General features: G+C 47.1%; 1 protein-coding gene and 1 pseudogene across 1 annotated transcript; both read right to left on the bottom strand.

The window, feature by feature from the left end:
* Nucleotides 1–285: 285 nt before the first annotated feature.
* Nucleotides 286–1,700, bottom strand: LOC136537002 (cysteine proteinase inhibitor 8-like). The gene is made up of 2 exons (XM_066529114.1): nucleotides 1,665–1,700; nucleotides 286–534 (listed from the first exon to the last, which is right to left on the bottom strand). The coding sequence occupies exons 1-2, from the start codon at nucleotides 1,698–1,700 to the stop codon at nucleotides 286–288; spliced, it is 285 nt and encodes a 94-aa protein (XP_066385211.1).
* A 7,811-nt stretch (nucleotides 1,701–9,511) lies between these two features.
* LOC136539566 (F-box protein At5g07610-like) lies at nucleotides 9,512–11,061 on the bottom strand (annotated as a pseudogene).
* Between the last annotated feature and the right edge of the window lie 7,261 nt (nucleotides 11,062–18,322).

Below are 18,322 nucleotides of genomic sequence, written 5' to 3'. Positions count from 1 at the left end.
ATTGCTTGCACCTTGTATAGTAAATCTTTATTTCAACCCTTGAATGCTTTCTCTCTCCCTATCTTTTCTGTCTTATTTTTAAGCTTTCTGAGTTTGTTAGCATCTATAAAAACAGATAAAGATAGGCCAAGTTCGATCAAGACTCTTTGGTGGAAGCTTACTTATTATAATCCGATGGTATGACAAGAGCAATACAGCATGTCGTTTGTTACATACACCGCGGTAATTGCAGACCTCTAATCTGAATCTGAATCCTAGAACCGTCGTTCGGCGACGTCTTATAGATCAGTTCGCCGGCGCAAACGATAGTAGTTGCCGCGTCTTGGTCCACTCCTCGTACACCGCCGCCCCATACGTCGCGTTTTTCCCGGCGCCCTTGGTCGCTTCGATGATCAGCTTGTAGTTCGTCCCGGCGACGACCTGCTCCTCGCCGCTCACCACCTTGCTGAAGACCAGACTATCGCTGGCCGCCGTATCGTACTCCGAAACTGCCCAGCGGCCGAGCTCTTGGATGTGGGGATCCCCATGAAAATCCTACGGTACCTTCCGTTCATACCGAGACTCCAACGGCTATTCATGAGCGAGGAGTCCGCGAAACAGATGACATGGCACAAAAATGGCATCCGATATAATCCTGACAAGATGGTACATCCATCAGATGGTGAAGCATGGCAAACATTTGATGGCATTTATGCTGACAAAGCTCTAGAGGCTCATAATGTGCGTGTTGCGTTTGCAACAGATGGGTTCAATCCTTTTGAAATGATGGCGGCCCCATACACTTGTTGGCCAATCTTCGTTATCCCCCTCAATCTCTCCCCCCCCCCCCCTCCGGCGTCCTTCTTCAACGTCAAAACATATTCTTGTCGCTGATAATTCCTGGTCACCCGGGGAAACATATGGGTGTGTTCATGGAGCCTTTGATTGATGAGTTGATCAGTGCATGGGATCACGAGGTACTGACATACGACCGTGCTACAAAGAGGAACTTCACAATGCACGTTTGGTACCACTACTCGATGCATGACTTTCTGGCGTATGGTCTATTCAGCGCCTGGTGTGTCCACGGGAAGTTCCCATGCCCGGTATGCAAGGCAGCTCTGCAGTTCATTAGGTTGAAGAGTGGTGGCAAGTTTTCCTCGTTCGACAATTCCTCCCTCTTAACCATGCATTCAGACGAGACATTAAGAACTTTACGAAAGGTGTCGTAGTGACAGACCCTGAACTGCAGAAGATGACTGGCGCCGAGGTTCTTGCTCAGATAGATGGTCTTGTCACCAAGGAAGACAGAGTTGGTTTTGTGGGGTATGGTGTTCAACATACGTGGACTCATAAGTCGGGCTTAGAGAGGCTTCCCTATTTTAAGCACCTAGCTCTGCCACATAACATTGATGTAATGCACACTGAGAAGAATATCGCCGAAGCTCTCTGGGCAACACTTATGGACACTGACAAGTCAAAGGATAACCCTAAGGCTAGAGCGGACCTAGCAAGGCTATGCGATAGACCACACCTAGAGATGCGACCACCAAGAGCCGGCAAGACATGGAGAAGGCCTAGGGGCGATTACATGGTGGCCGCCCTTGTGGTCACCTCAAGGCATATGCCTTGTCCCACTTGGGCAAGGCGACGACCGCCACCGACTAGACCCCGGAAGTCCCTACCGAGTCGTTCACCAACGCCAGCATTGCCCCTCGCATCTCTGCGTACACAGAGATGGCAAGGTCAGTCCACGGGCCAGACTACGACCCGACCACCGAGGAGCGGCTTGATCCAGAGCTCGTGATGAGGGTGGGGCAAGGCAAGAAGCACGGGCGGTTCTGGCTTGGCGACGGTGTCCTCGACACGACCTCCGTTCCTCCGTTGCACCAGATCCGAGCAGCGAGCACGAGCTCAATGTCGGCCATACGCCAGCGCCTGACCGTGGTGTCGACACTCCAGGTAAGTGTTCTCTTCCATTCCTAGTTCTTTGACTTTTACATACCTTAGCTCCGCAATCTTGAAACATTGGCGTCAAATGTTGCAGGCACAGATGCAGGCAATGGAGGCCGAGCGGGAGCAGCAGCGGCAGAGCTGGCAGCTTTGGAGGCCGAGCGGGAGCTCAAGCGGCAGAGGCTGGCAGCTTTAGAGGCCAAGCAGGAGCAGGATCAGCGGCAGATGGCAGAGGTGCTCTCCTACGTGCGGGGTCTTGCGATGACCCAAGGATCAGCGTCAGTCGGCGGCGTCGAACGACCCTAACCTTCTCCTCGTCAACTCCCCAGGATCGCACGCGGCGCCTTCTCAGCCCGGACAGTCGCCGTGACCAGTTTGGCGCCTCCTATGCCTCTTGTTTATGTTGCTTGTCGAACTTTACACTTGTGGTTGTCTATGTGTCGAGATTTGTTTGTGACTTCGAACTTTGAGACTTCTATGTGATGTGGATGTGGTTATTGATATGTGGATGTGCTTATTGTGATGTGGATGTCATATATATGTTTATTTGTTGACTGCAAATGCAAAAAACAAAAAAAAATAAAACTGGCTGTGGCTTTGCCGAGGGCTATGGTCATGCCCTCGGCAAAGCTGGGAATTCTGGAACTCTTAGAATCCCAGCTTTGCCGAGCGCATGACCATAGCGCTCGGCAAAGAGGAAGCCTTTGCCGAGAGCTGAGCCATAGCTCTCGGCAAAAAAATGTCTACAAAAAATTATCAATATTCTTTGCCGAGAGCTCTTCTGACAGACGCTCGGCAAAGTTTTTTGGAAAAAAATTCAGAAATTCTTTGCCGAGAGCTTGCTAAGGTTCTCGGCAAAGACCAACTTTACCGTGACCTCTCGCCGTCACATCGAAAATTTTTGCCAACGGCCGGCTAACCCTTGGCAAATCCTTTGCCGAGAGCCCGAGATGCGGCTCTCGGCAAAGTAGCCTTTGCCGTGAGGTACTATGCCGACCGGCCTTTGCCGAGAGCAACTCTCGGCAAAGCCTTTGCCGAGGGCAAAGGCTTCTTTGCCGAGCGTATCCGGCCCTCGGCAAAGAACCTCGTTCCAGTTGTGATTTGATATGTTGCTGCATATAGTAGTCTTTAAGTACTCAATTGACATCCTTTTTTCTATTGAAGTACTACGAAGAATTGTTTTTTTTTGCCTCCTCTCACCCTTAGCTAAGCACACATTTATCAACCCCAATCATTATAGTCTTAATTTGTGAAGTTTGAGTCATGATCATCTTTAATAATCAGCCAAGTTTTTGGAATAACAATTGTCTGTAGATTACTTGGTAAATAATTAGTTTTTTTAGAGCGTCATGACATTAAGAGGAACAACGATTAGCTTTTTTATGGACTACTCCATTTGTTCCTGAATAAATAGATTTCGAAATTTATCTTAAGTCAAACTTTTTAAACTTTGACCGCATTTATATAAAAACATGTCAAGATTTGTGATAACAAATTAGTATTATTATATATACCATAGAATATATTTTCATAATGTGATCATTTTGTGTCATAGATGTTATTACTCTTTCCTATAAAGTTACTAAAACTTAAGATAGTTTGACTAGCTCACATTCTAGGAATTGATTTATTTGGGACGGAGAAGTACTCAATAAAGCACAAAAGATTTTTTTCTCACTCTAAATCATCAAGCAACTAATATGCTTATCAAGACCTTGGCAATGGCTACCTTTGTATATTCGTAGAAGAATGTTGGTGAATTGTATTCTTAGATTCATACACGTAACTATTTTATCGTCGTTAGTGAATTGCATCGCTTAGTTCATAGCTCATGATTGAGATCCTAGATCCGCCACGGGCAATTAGAGCAAGCATATGGGTACACCGGTCAAAAACCAAGACAACAGCATGTCTGCCCCCATCCCCTCCACGATGCTGAGGACCTCCCTCTCATCCAAGGCGGCAGGGTGTCGGAGAGCTCCTCCATGGTGACTCAACGCGGGACTCCCCCTTCATTCTCATGGCCAACACAACTACCGCCCCCACCGGGAAGGCCCGGATGGCGGCGATGGTGTAGGACTTTGGAGATGGGCGTGGCGCGAGTGGGCTGCGGTGGCTCAGTGTGGGAAGGTGAAGCAATTTTTTTTTACCGCCGGGTGGTGTTTGGATGTCGGATGTGAGCAAGAAAGTTACGTCGCGACTCGCCAGAGGAACTTTAGTGGATCTAAGTCCAATGACGACACGGTGGGACATAGTGTTCCTAGTGGGTCGCCATGCTCTGCCCGAAGGACCTCTTGTTGTGAAGGTCAACTGCCATGAAATGCAGCAGCTGCCTCGTGATATTCATCATTTCCACCTAGTACTTGTCGAGCGCTTGCCTAAGTAAGTCGCTGGTATTCAGAATTCTACGTAAAGTGTTTTGACATCACACCATCCACCGACGTGGATTCATCTCAACCTTGATGGAAGAGATCAACGACTCCAAGTTCTTTTGCCCAACTAAAAACTAGTTTTCCACCAGATGACTCGTGGGAGGTGAGAAAGGCCTCGACTCAATCCCAATCAGTAATAATAGCTACTATCTGCCTTAGGGTAGCATTTGGTTGAGAGACAAGGAGGAACGCAATGGTCCTGTCTCTGATTTTATAGACAGAGACGAATCTATTTTGTGTTTGGTTGAGGGACTAGACCGACCTGTTTTTTGTTTGGCGCAGAGACACGAAAAAGTAGGATGAGACAACGATGTGCGGCATCTAACTGTTAGATGAAACAAGTCCACACGCCCATCCCGCATGCGATGACTCTATCCTTCAGGGTTTTTTTTTTTTTGAGTGGGGGGAGGGGGCAGAGTCTTATCCCACATCTAGAACAATAAGTCTTATCCCACATCTAGAAAAATATTCAGTAGTGTGATGTCTTTGACTGTTTGACTCTGAACCAAACACCACTAGAGCCTGGGTCCGTCCCGTTCTATCATCCCACATGATCCCTTCAACCAAACACTAGGCAACAATATCTATCTTACACAAGCTCGACAGGAGATAGGGAGTGTCTCCAGCTTATATTATTTCTGAGTTCCTCCAATGGAGGAAACATGAGCAGACAGACCAAAAGGTGGGCGGATTAGTAGGCCATACCGTCATAGTTCCAGTGTTCCTGTCCTGGAGACCTGGCTGCGTGATGACTGATGAGGATTACACTCTCCGCTCAGTCCAATTTTGACAATATGCTGTAGCTGAAGGCCATATAGGAGCTGATTGGAGACCAAGAAGTGGAGAAGGGGCTAGAAAGGAGCTGGTCGTTCATTGTGCTGGCGTCGCTGCCGCTGGAAGCCAGCAAGGGGTGGGAATGGGATGGCGCTGCTAGCTCATTCTTGGCCTCCTCCACTCTCTGGAGATCAGATAGATGCCATTCCCTGCTCCATAGTTGGCTTTGGAAAAAAAAATGCATGGTGTACCAATTTCAGGCTCATCTCTCAGTGACTCCGATAAGGGAATTAACACATGCGACATACAGGCTTTCACAATCATGCCCAAGATTGTAGATCATATATGCCTAGCAGCCTACTTATCAATCCATTTAACCATAAAGTATTGTCTTGAGCCTGAAATAAAGAAGTCGAAATACATTCTGCGTGAATCGCAGTCACCTACTCACATGACATCGTCAAAGAGCCCTTAAGGACCTGGGATGTTGGTCTTTGATCCTTTCCAGAACTGATGAAAAGGGAAACTGCCCGATGCCAGAATTCAAAACACCGACGAAACCAGAGAGCATGGAAGATAAAGACAAATTGGAATTAAAATACATGAAAAGAGACAAAGACAAGAAAATAAATCAAATCAGATTGTGCAACCACCACCTAAAAACAGGCACGAAATGGGTGGGGATCCTAAAACAATAATATCAATTTATTGGGTATCAGCTACAGCAGAAAAAAAAACACCTATTATGTCAAAACCATCCACAGAATCAAAGCTACTAAAGATTTGTACTGATGTCTCTCCTGTTCATGAGTAAGCCAATGTTGATCTAAGCTTCTCATCGAAATGCATATAGCAGCAAGCTTTAGCAAGACAGGTATCACACTTGTCTCAAATGTTAAACATATTTGGTTATCAATGGAGCAGTCGAAAAATATAAGTACCACAAGTCTTCTTCAATGGTTTCAAAGTTTCAACATACTAGGTGACAATAGTTAACACTAGAAATGCAGTATTGACGTAACATGAAGCTAGCTAATCATTCATCAATGGAAAAATTGCAACAAACTAATGCCTATAGCTACCCACACAAAATTAACTGGGGAAGTGAACATGATGGTATACAGAGTACCTACAAACAAAGAATAGTGAAACAAGAGTTGAAAAATTACCTGCATGATTAACTGATTATGTTATCTTTGAGTAATATAAGAGCAACCAGTGTTGTCCCCCCACAAAGGCACATAATGATATTCGAGATAAGTCAAGCTAGTGTAATAATAAATGCTAATGCAGAGCTCTGTCATGGCAAATTTTAGTTCCTCCGCCAATTCCCACTCTTCCTTGCTAAAGCTCCAACTTATCCAGATTCAGAACTGGTCAACAATTCATGCTGTTTTCAGAGATTTCACCCCCCCCCCCCCCCCCCCACCCCACACTTCCAACAACAAACAAATGTTCCATGCATGCCAATCGAAGTCATTTTAGGTCAGTCTCTACTGAGAACATGACATCGCTGTTTAAAAGTTTTCAGAGTTTATGTATTACTATATAATACTTACCAGGTATATAGTGATTGAGATTTGCAATTAATGTAGGATACTAAAAAATACTTATGATGATCTGTACCAACAGAAATTATAGTCGCATGCTATGCGATTTTCAACTCAGGGCATTCACAAGGGAAAGCTTCAATATCAAAGTGTCAAGAATGCTAAACATTCAAATAATCAATGGTAATGCTCAAATTTGAAACTGACTATTAGATTGTGGTTCTCCAACATCATAAATAAAAGGGAAATTAGAAAATTATACTACAGAATCTCATCTAGTGACCTTCAGTAGCGGACAACACTCTAGCCAGATTGACTTTGTCCTCGCAAGAAAAAAGGACAAACGAGCATGCTTAGGTTGTAAGGTGATACCAAGGGAGTGTGTTGTTTCTCAACATAAGCTTTTGGTGGCAGACTTTCGTTTTCAGGTGCGTGCCCGAAGGGATAAACAAGCTAAGATTAAAAGAACAAAGTGGTGAAAACTGAAAGGAGAGACGTCAGAGGTATTCAGAGAAAGGGTTATCAAATAGGGCTCCTGGAAAGAAGAAGATGACATAAACAACATGTGGGAGAAGATGGCAACCAACATTCGGAAGGTGGTCTCAGAGGTGTGTGGAGTAACCAAAGGAAGTGGAGGCGAGGCTAAAGATACTTGGTGATGGAATGAGGAAGTCCAAAGGGCTATTAAGAAAAAGAAAGAATGCCATAGACGCTTGTACCATGACAGGAGTGTGGACAACATAGAGAAGTACAAGGTGGCAAAGAAGATAGCTAAGCGAGCTGTAAGTGTGGCAAAGGGTAGAGCGTACGAGGATCTTTACCAGCATTTGAGTACGAAGGAAGGAGAGAAGGACATTTATAGAATGGCTAGGGTTCGTGAAAGAAAGACAAGGGACTTCAACCAAGTTAAGTGCATTAAGGATGAAAGGGAGCATCTCTTGGTGAAGGAGGATAAGATCCGACATCGATTGGCAAGAGTATTTTGACATATTATTTAATGGTGAGAATACGGACATAACTTTTCAGTTGGATGACTCTTTTGATGACACCAATAGGCGCTTTGTGCGGAGAATCCAAGAATCTGAGGTCAGAGAGGCGTTGAAAATGATGAAATGAGGTAAGGACGATGGGACCTGGATGGTATCCCAATCGAGGTGTGGAAATGCCTTGGGGACATAGCTATAGTATGGCTAACAAGCTGTTTAACCATATTTTTCAATCCAACAAGATGTCTAGACGAGTGGAGAAGTATATTGGTACAATCTACAAGAATAAAGGGGATATTCAAAGTTGTACTAATTACTAGGGAATTAAGTTGATGAGCCATATTATAAAGCTATGGGAGAGAGTTATCGAACATCGCTTGAGAGCAATAACGCGGATCTCTATGAACCAATTTGGTTTCATGCCCAGAAGGTCAACCATGGAAGCCATTTTCTTAATAAGACAAGTTATGGAGCGGTATAGGAAGAAGAAGAAGAACCTACACATGGTTTTTATTGACTTGGAGAAGCTTATGATAAAATACCAAGAAATGTTATGTGGTGGGCTTTGGACAAACATAAAGTACCAACGAAGTACGTCAGGCTCATTAAGGACATGTATAACAATGTTGTGACTAGTGTTCGAACAAGTGATGGAGACACGAATGACTTTCCGATTAGGATAGGACTACATCAAGGATCAGTTTTGAGTCCTTATCTATTTGCCTTAGTGATGGATGAGGTCACTAGGGACATACAAGGAGACATCCCTTGGTGTATGCTTTTCGTGGACGATGTAGTGCTACTTGATGAAAGTCGGAGAGGAGTGAATAAAAACTGGAGTTATGGCGGAAGACTTTGGAGTTCAAAGGTTTTAGACTCAGTAGAACGAAAACTGAGTATATGAGATGTGACTTCAGCACTACTACTCGGGAGGAGGAAGATATTAGTTTGAAGGTCAAGTAGTGCCTAGAAAGGATACATTTCGATATTTAGGATCAATGCTACAGAGAGACAGGGATATTGATGAAGATGTTAGTCATAGAATCAAAGTAGGGTGGAATGAAGTGGCGCCAAGCATCTGATGTCCTATGTGACAAAAGGGTACCATAGAAGCTAAAAGGCAAGTTTTATAGGACAGCGATTAGACCTGCTATGTTGTATGGTGCAGAATATTGACCTATGAAAAGACAACATATTCAACAGATAAGTGTCACGGAAATGCGTATGTTGCGTTGGATTTGCGGTAATACAAGAAGGGATCGAGTTCGGAACGATGATATACGTGATAGATTAGAGGTAGTACCAATTGAAGAAAAGCGTGTCCAACACCGGTTGAGATGGTTTAGACATGTCCAACGGAAGCCTCCAGAGGCACCGATGCGTAGTGGAATCCTAAGTCAGGGTAGTAACGTAAAGAGAGACAGAGGAAGACCGAAGTTGACTTGGGTAGAGGCAATAAAAGGAGACTTGAAAGGATAAAATATACCCAAAGACTTAGCCTTAGATAGGAGTGCTTGAAAAACAGCTATTCACGTGCCTGAACCTTGATTGCTTCTGCTGGGTTTCAACTCTAGCCTACCCCAACTTATTTGAGACTTAAATATTTTGTTGTTGTTGTTGTTGTTGACAGAAAAGGAAATATCTGCATGTGAAGGAAGCATCAAGTTAACAAACAAGAATGAGACCAATTACCTGCAAAAGTGACAATACAGGCTAATAAAGTGATTGAGCTATATTTTGAGTCAGAAGAACAGTCTGTGTTCAACATCTGCACACTGAGCTTAAGAAGCATCCACGGACAAAAACAATAGAAAACAAGGAATATAACTGGTTTAAACTTAAATAATAAGGTTAACCATTCATAGAGGCAGTTTATCTACCCCAATAATTAAACAGCATTGGTCTAATCAAAATAACACAAGAGGCATGTGTCCAGCAAGTTACAAGTACAAAGAAACTTCAGACTTCAAACATAAGGTCTACTCAACTAACTGAATCATTGCTAGAAATGATACTCCTTGATTCAGTTCTAGTGCTCGTCAGCTAATGAATCTGAGAAGAAGGGAACATATGGAAGATAGCGACCACAGGAGTCAGTTCCAAGATCGCGGATGACATGCACTTCCCTGCGATCCATTTCATAAGCCATCAATGTATTGTCCCACCCATAAACAAAGAAAACTAAATTACTTTCTGGATGAACTGCAATCACTTGATAGTCAAAATCAAATCGCAGCTTCTTCCCTCCAAACAGACCAAGGGTGCTGATCGTATACTTCACTATCCATTCATCTGTATCATAGTCTTCAAGAATCCAAACCGACAGTTTGTTAGCTTCATTGTGATCCATATCAAAGAAAAGCAGATGACCATGAGCTTGATGGATGAAGCCAAAATTGTCACTGGGTGGTGTAGGAATTGTCCTCCATCTCTTACCCTCCATATCCACCGCCACAATTTCATTCCTAAACACGAGCGAGTGCATAATGCCATTGAGAAAGACACTTCTTGAACCATCACAAAGCCTAGCATTATCACTCCATTCACTTTCACTGGAACTCCATGATCCAGTTTTGGATGAGTAAATATCCACCCCTGTGATATACTCATCCTCGTCTTCCACATACTCCACCACATGAAAATGCGAGGAGGCGGCCTGGATCAAAGCCTAGACGGGCAGTGCGAACCTCACCACTAGCCCAGCTGCCATCAGGCAACATCACCCACTTCTCGCTGGCAGGATTGCACACGGCATAATGAAACGGCCTATTACCGTTGCTGTCACGAGGACCAGGCTGAAAACAGCGGCAGAGGAGGAGGCCATTGCAGCAGTCCAAGGGGATGACGTTACTGATGCAGACGGGCAAGGAGAAGGAGGGGTAGATGAAGGGTATGCCTTTCCCGGTGACTGTTGGTGAAGTGGTGAGCCGTGAGTGGGAAACGCCCACCGTTGAGGCTCTTGTAGAAGAATCCGACCAGGGTGTGGGGTAGCTTCTTGCGGTGGCTGCGGTCGGAGATGAGGTCGCGCCACGACCGGGATACGCACTTGAAGCGGCACAGAGAGAGGACAGGGAGGCGGCTGAGGATCTCTACCAGGAGCTCATCGGTGAGGCTGACCAACGGGTACCTCTTCTCGGGTGGCCCTTCCATCTCGTGGAGCTACGAGCGCCTGCGGGGATGTTGTCGGCGTGCAGTAGGATGAGAGATTGGTAATCAGATGAATAAAGAGAGAAATAATCCAATACAGATTGATCAGTGAAGTGCGAAGGCTTACCCAGCCTTTGGATCCGGCGGAGCGCGGCCGGCAATGGCGGCGGCTATGGCTAGCACCGAAGCGCCGGCGCGGTCGGAAGAGGCATGAAGCGGAGTGTGTGTATGTGTATGCGTTGTTGGTGAGGTTTCTCTCCTCCAGAGAAAGCCTCAATGAAGATAAAAACTGGACTTGGGCCTTCTTGGGTTACACGACCTTTGCTTATGGTTCCCATGCTGCCCAGTTCCGTGCTAGTTCAACAATTTCTTTCGGGGGAAAAGCCCATTTGACCTTACCAACTTTCGCTGAATTGGATCAGAAAACCAAAACCATTTTTTTTCGCGATTTCTAAATATCTTCCAGCAGTTTTTTTTGTTTCTGTTATCTTCCACTTTTGTATGGTGCTGATTGTTGTTAAGATTCGTGCTTTCTGTTCTGTGGTCCCATCTAAGGTGTGTGGGTTTCGTTTGCTATTCCTTTTGAATTATCCGGCTGCTTTTTTGCATCTAAAAAAATTATCCCGCTGCTTCGTGTCATTTCTGTGGTCTGGGAGTGTAGTGCGCGTTTGTTTGCCTGGATCAAATGGGCCATCGTGCCCTGGGAGTGCAACCTAAGGTGTTTGATTGCCTGGACAGGGTTGGGAGCCCGCCTCGCACGCTACGTAAAGCAGCCCTAGGCCTGGCTCTGGGGGAACGCGGGCGCGATGGAGCCAGAGGCAAGAGATTCCGTCACCTCCTCCCATTGTTGTCTTCTCCAGGCCGCCGCGCCACGGGTGCGGGCGCGAGGAAGCCACAGACGCGGGCACCGCCGCTGGCGAGCTAGCCACGCGTGCGAGGAAGCCACGGGCGCCGCAGCTATCTGCAAGTCGCAGGCGCGGGCGCCGCCGCCACGCAAGCCGCCGCCACTCTACCTGCAGGCCGCGGGGGCGGGCACCGCCGCCGCTGGCGAGCAGGTCGCGGGAGCGGGCCACGCTGCCCTACAGGCCACGGGCACGGTCGCCGCCGTCGAGCAGGCCACCGCGGCTAGCAAGCCACGGGCGCGGACCATGGGCGGGCATGCGGTGTTCTACTTCCCAGATCCACCTCTGCGAGCTCGCCGCCACCGCGGGGCCTGCGCACCCGACGGCCATCGCCAAGTCGTCCTCCACCATCAACGCGGCCGCAACGGAGCTACTCGAGCTGTCGCGGGACTTCTCCGACCTCCAGCTTCAACTCTGACATCTCCAAGGAGCTCGAGCGGCTTGCTGCTGCTGCGAGGACGGTGGGCACTGGCCGTGCTGTGCGGGAGTTAGCGAACATGGAGTGCACCTACGACATGTCCCCGCCCAAGCTCCTCGCCGTGCTTGAAGAAGAAGAGGCACACGGCAGTAGCAAGGAGCGAGGAAGAGTTGATTGAGATGTTGACACCAGCAAGGTGCTCGATGAAATGGCAATCTGATGAGGGAGAAGGAGTGGTGGTAAGGATACCTAAGTCTTGATGCAGGATAACCATACACATTGAGCCAGGCAAACAAACCCTATCTCAGCCTCAGCCAGCCCTACTGTGTCCAGGCAAACAAACAACACCAGTTGCACTACTTAGGGCTGGCTCCACGTGACGAGGCTGGGCTGGGACGCACGGGCCACCCTAGTGCAGGCAAACAAACACGCCCCTAAACGGTAGCCGTGGCCTTGCAGGCGCCGTCGGTGGCGGCGTTGTTGGCAGTGGCGGCCGCGTCCTCTATGTCTGCGCACCTGCACGGTCGTCCCTGTTCCGCTCACCACTGTTGTTGCCCTCTACCTCCCGCGCCGCAGTTGCCCATTCTCCGCCCACGACCGCCGCTGTCGCCGTCGGGTGTCGTGGTTACCCTCGCCCCCCGCCCTCGTCCGCCGCTGTCGCCGTCAGGTGCCGTTGTTGCCCTCGCCCGCCGCCCTTTGTACGCCGCATATACAGTGAGTTTTCTTGTCTCTCTCCGTCCTTCTCTATCGCATCTGTTTTCCCCAAATCTCTCCTTCCGAGCCCCCACCGTGAACCTTGATTCCAACTCCTATAAGCCTTCTCCTCCTGTCACCACCAGGGTATTCGGAGAGCCCGTCCCCTCTGACGCCGTTGCAGGCCTCGATGAAGTTCGGCAAACGCTGCTGCTGCTCTTTGGATTATTCCCATGTGTAGTCGTTTCTGTTGGGCTTTGTTGTATTTTAGGTGAAATTGGGGTTTGTTGTTTGTGATTCGGTTCATTGTTGTATGTGTTGATTTTTAGATGCTGATTAGTGTTGACGGGCATTGTGATTGTGTGGATTGTGAATCTCCTAGTCGGTTGGTGCACTGGGTTTAGATTTTTAGGTTTATTAGTGTGTTTCTGCTAGTAGCAGTCTATGGTTCAGTTTTAGTATTTCTTTTTTTCTTCAGTTTTAGTTACTGAGCACTAGTTTTTTTTAATATAGTAATGTGATTCATCCCTTTAATGTTCACTGTTTCAGATTTCAGTTATTTAGTTTTTCAATTTTCTGCCTAGAATATTTAATTTATTGTTGGAAACGACTAATGCACACCGAGCATGCATTAAGCAGGCCGCACGCACACTCCATATTAGGAAATCCAATAGTATACACTTTCCGTTCCGTCCTGGTCGTGGAGAAGTAGCGGTCGTGCACGCGCGCGCGAAGCGCTACGGTGGGTGCGCGCCAAGCGTGCTTCGCGGACAAGGCCCACCAGAGGCCAGACCCACGCCCCACCTGGAAGCTTCTTCCCCTCGCCCTGTTTTGATTTTCCCTTTCAACACGCAAAACAGAGGCGTCCAGGACGCCGCCGCCACCATCGAGCGACTGGTAGATTCATCCAAACAAGGTAGGCCAATACATCCAAACAACAGGTACGTACAAATATGCAAGAACTTGATACTATCAGCTACAAATAATCAGCTTCTTCTCAGACACTAGAATTACACAATAGAACCAACCAGATCTGTTACTAGAAGCAATTCAGTTCTGATATCAGGTAGTACCGTTGGTCCTACTGCATAAGCAGATTTGATCCTAACTGATAAGCAATTCACTACTTTTGCATAAGCAATTCAGTTGTTTTGCATAAGCAATCCAGTTCTGATCCTAACTTGGACATGTAAATGACTAATGTTCTTACTGCACATCTTACTACCAGATGGTGTTCTTACTAGTTAACATGGATATATGATGTATGCACCACTACTATAGATGTACATCTTAATGCATTAAACCTTCTTGTGTTAGCTGTTGCACATGGTTACTCCTATGCATTAAACTTTCTTGTGTTAGCTGCTGCACATGGTTACTCCTATGCATTAAACTTTCTTGTGTTAGTTGCTGCACATGTTCATTTTGATGCTTGATGGCCTCACACCTGCAATTAAATAGAAGTACATGATATGCGAGAACTAAGGAAAAAATGTTTAAATCAACTGAGTTGAGGACGAGCAAGCCTCAAATTTTAACTTTCTGCAAAAAGGGGGAAACACAAGAACAGTAGACTCATTAAGTTGAAAACTGATTTTGGAATAAAATGCATTTTGTACCATGGACAGTCTTAAGTTTTCAAACTCTCATGTGTCCATTTTACAGGTTGTAATATTTAGGCACAGTGTTAGTCAGTCTTCAGTCCCACTGTAATTGTGGAAAACTGATAGCCACAGCACAACTATCATGAAATTTCATGTAACTGATAGCATGTATAGAACAAAACTAATAGCATGTACTGGGCAAAACTGCATAAGTTGCTTGCCTTTTTTGCCTAATTTTGTACATTATTATTGCCTAATGGGTTTGACTAAGTTGTCTAATTTCATGTAACTTACTATTTTGCATGCAGTTCTCAAATATGGATCTTAACAAGCTGCCATCAGATTCGGATGAAGATTTCTTGGATGCATTTGGTTTGGATTATGTGACTGGCAACCCTACCTTCTGCACTCAAGTGCCTGCAATTCCTAAAATTCCTCAGCCTAATGATGAGGATGTGAACCAGTAGATTTTGCCTAGTTTTTCTGAAGTTGGTCATGCTGGTTTAGCAGAGACGACTCCTGCAGTTTCAGAAGAGGTTCTTCCTACCATTTTTGAGATCAGATTGCCATTTGAATAGGCAAGGATTGAGGATAGGAATGAAGGTTCTACTGCTAATCCTATAGTTGCTGATAATGAATTGAATGGTGCTGGAAATAAAGTAGCAGAAGAGGAGGAAGAGGTGTGGTCTACTCCTCAAATGCCACACAATGGGTTGTCTTTTGCATCCTTGGACGGAGCAAAAGAGTACTACAACTCTTATGCAAAGAGAACTGGCTTGACGTGTTTGGCAAGAAAAGAAGAGTTGTTGCTCAGCTTGTTGATGCAACTCTTACTACAACTCTTATGCAAGAAAAGAAGAGTTGTTGCTCAGCTTGTTGATGCTATCACTTGCTACTCTGACAATGATGAAGCCAAAGAGGAGGATAGCACACAAGAGGATGAGGATGATCAAGGGGAGAAGAGGAAGAAGCTTGATGGATGTAAGAAAAGGAAGAGGGGGAAAATGCTATATACAAACTGCAAGGCGAGGATGGTGGTCAAAATGATTGGCTCTAGGTGGCAAGTCATCTATTTTCTAGATGAGCACAACCACAATCTTGTGGTGAAGCCCTCGCTCAAGAAGTTCATAAGGTCCCACAGAGGGATACCAAAGCCGGAAAAGGATTTCATCGTTTTCCTACACGGATGCAACTTGAGCACGGGTAGAATCATGCAGTTGATGAGCGAGTTCTATGGCTCTGCACAGCTGATGCCATATGAGGGCAAACAAGTTTTGAACTTTTGCTCCACCATCCACAAGACGGAAAAATTCAAAGATATGCAGGAAACTTTGGATTACTTCAGAGCTTTGAAAGAAGAAGACCCTAATTTCTTCTACAAGATCAAGCTCGATGACAACCATAGGGTTGAGAACCTATTTTGGGTTGATTCAGCTGCAAGACAAGCTTACAAAGAGGCATATTGCAACTACGTCTCATTTGATGCAACCTATATGACCAACATATATGGGATGCCTTGTACACCATTCATAGGAATCAATAGACACTGCCAAACTTTTTAGCTAGGATGTGCCTTTATAAGGAATGAGAAGGCAACTACCTATAACAACCCAAAAATCCATACACAAAAAATACCAACTACAAAATTTTTCCCAAAAACTCCCATGTGTTGATAAGTGTCATGTATAGAAACCCAACCAAAGAGATGCATTAGGTCTAACCCCAACCCAAGTCAACACATAAGCATGACATGCCATATGTTAAATCATGTTTATTTAAATGCTAACAAAAGAAACATAGCATACATTGTTAACTAAAATGGTGATTTGGATTTTCATCTGTTTTATGTAATGCCTAAAAACTCCTTTAAAGAAACACACCATAAAGTAATTATTACTTAAACCAAAGAATAAATGTTTAAAAAGAAAAAAAAACTATTTCCATTTGTGTATAACAAAACTACACCTATTTTTGTTATACAAAATAGCTAAATAAATTCCTAATATATATATAAAAGAATGTTGTGGGCCTCATATCTAAAACTCCAATAAATTAGGTGCACCAACTTGGAATTCAAATTTCAAACCAAATTTGAATTCAAACAATGGAGAAGAAAAACAAAACAAAAAAAGAAGAGAAAGGAAGAAAAAACCTCACAGCCCAGCTTCACGCGTAGGTCGGCCCAACCCGCGCAACCAAACCACCGGCCCAGCCCTCCACTTCTCCCCCTCCGCTGGCCCACGCGCGGCTGCAAGCAGGCCTAGCCTGACCGTGCGTAGCCCACGCAGCCAGCCCACACGCCGCTCACACCCACACACCCCTTTCACCTCGCCTACAGCCGCTGCCACACGAGCCCCACACGTCAGCCACCCCCCAGCCACAGTGTCGTCTTCCTCCCCCACGCCGATCACTCCTCCAACCAAGCCCCGACCGGCGTGGCAGGTGCGGGCCAGGGGGTCACGCGAATCTCCTAGCCCTGTCCCCTTGGCGCTGCGCCCACGCAACCACGCGTGGGGCGTTGGATGCAATGCACGCGCCTCCGATCGCCCCTCGATCTCCATCTGCCGTTCACCGAGCTCCATGGCCGAGCTTTGGCTATAAAAGCCTCGGCCCCGGGTGCCCTAGAGCTCCCCCATTGCCCCGCCGCCACTTTGTGGCCATCCACTGCGCACCCGAGCCAAGAGAGAAGAGGGATAGAGGAAGAAGAAGGAGCGCCCGATGTTGCCAGTGTCACCAGAGCGGAGGACGTCGCCCCGATCAACCACGTCGACGTTGCTACTCAGCACGACATGGCCTCGTCTCGACATGGCCATGACCCTCCATTACATTGCCTAGCCTGGCCGAGCACTACGTGGTGAGCACCTTGCTGAGACCTCTCCCCAGCCAACCGGCACGAGCTCGCCGCCGTTTGAGACCCCGCCGATGCCTCTGTGCACACGGCCAGCCACCACTAGAGGCCGCCGGGGCAGCACTAGAGCACCGCTGTGCCCGCAATAGCCTTGTGAAGCTCACACGCACCACCGAGTCGCCTCTCTGAGGCCATAGCCACCTCACCGATGCCGCTATCATGCTCGTAAGACTGCCGCCGTGGCCGGCACACTACGGGACCCCGCACGCCACGTTAACCCCACCAACAAGGACACCGAGGCTCGGTGGAGCTTTCACCCACATCAATCGCGCACCAGCGTCGCTGGCGAGGCTCATCGGGCGCTCGCCGCTGGCGTGTAAGCCACCGTGGGAAACATAGAGGAAAGGGGGTGAGATGGGCAGCGTAGCCCTGCGCTTGGTCCACCGTGAACCAGGCGAAGGAGACAGTAGCATGGACACGGTCCACCACAGACTGTGTCTGCAGTCCATGGACCGTGAACACCAATCTACCATGAACCACACAGTGTGGGCCGCACGGTAGACGAGGCCCAATGGAGGCCCATGGCAACGATGTGGCAGCGCCACAGCATGCCATGTGTCTAGGTTGGCCTGGCCCAGACCGGCCCAACCCAAGCCCACCAAAGCCCGTTTGAGACCTAGTCCGAGTTGACCGTTGACCGATCAACATTGATAGTTGACCTGGCCCCACATGTCAGTGTCACAGACTCAGGACCCACATGTCGGTAAGTGACGTCATGCTGACATCATGTCGACGTCACGCGGGTCCCACCTGTTAGTAACAACATAGCCAAGGTGACGTCATGCTGATGTCATGATGATGTTAGCTGCTGACGCCAGCAGCACTGGCCCCACACATCAGTGACCCTGATCCATTGACTATTGACTCACCCATTGACTTGACGTTGACTTTGACCGGACCCACATGTCAGTGACCCAAGAGCCCCTGGTCCCACCTGTCGGAGCTAAGGACGTTGATGACGTCATGATGACGTCAG

The sequence above is a fragment of the Miscanthus floridulus genome, chromosome 2, assembly GCF_019320115.1.
Source record: "Miscanthus floridulus cultivar M001 chromosome 2, ASM1932011v1, whole genome shotgun sequence".
In the NCBI taxonomy this organism is placed as follows: domain Eukaryota; kingdom Viridiplantae; phylum Streptophyta; class Magnoliopsida; order Poales; family Poaceae; genus Miscanthus; species Miscanthus floridulus.
Note: the sequence above shows the minus strand (reverse complement) of the source record. Positions and strands in the feature narration are given on the sequence as shown.

Bases quoted from the DNA above. Each gene is read 5' to 3' on its own strand.
- LOC136537002 (XM_066529114.1), bottom strand. From the start codon at position 1,700: ATGCGAGGGGCAATGCTGGCGTTGGTGAACGACTCG. The intron at 535-1,664 runs GTAGGGACTTCC...AAGGTACCGTAG, and splicing joins TGGCGTTGGTGAACGACTCG to GATTTTCATGGGGATCCCCA.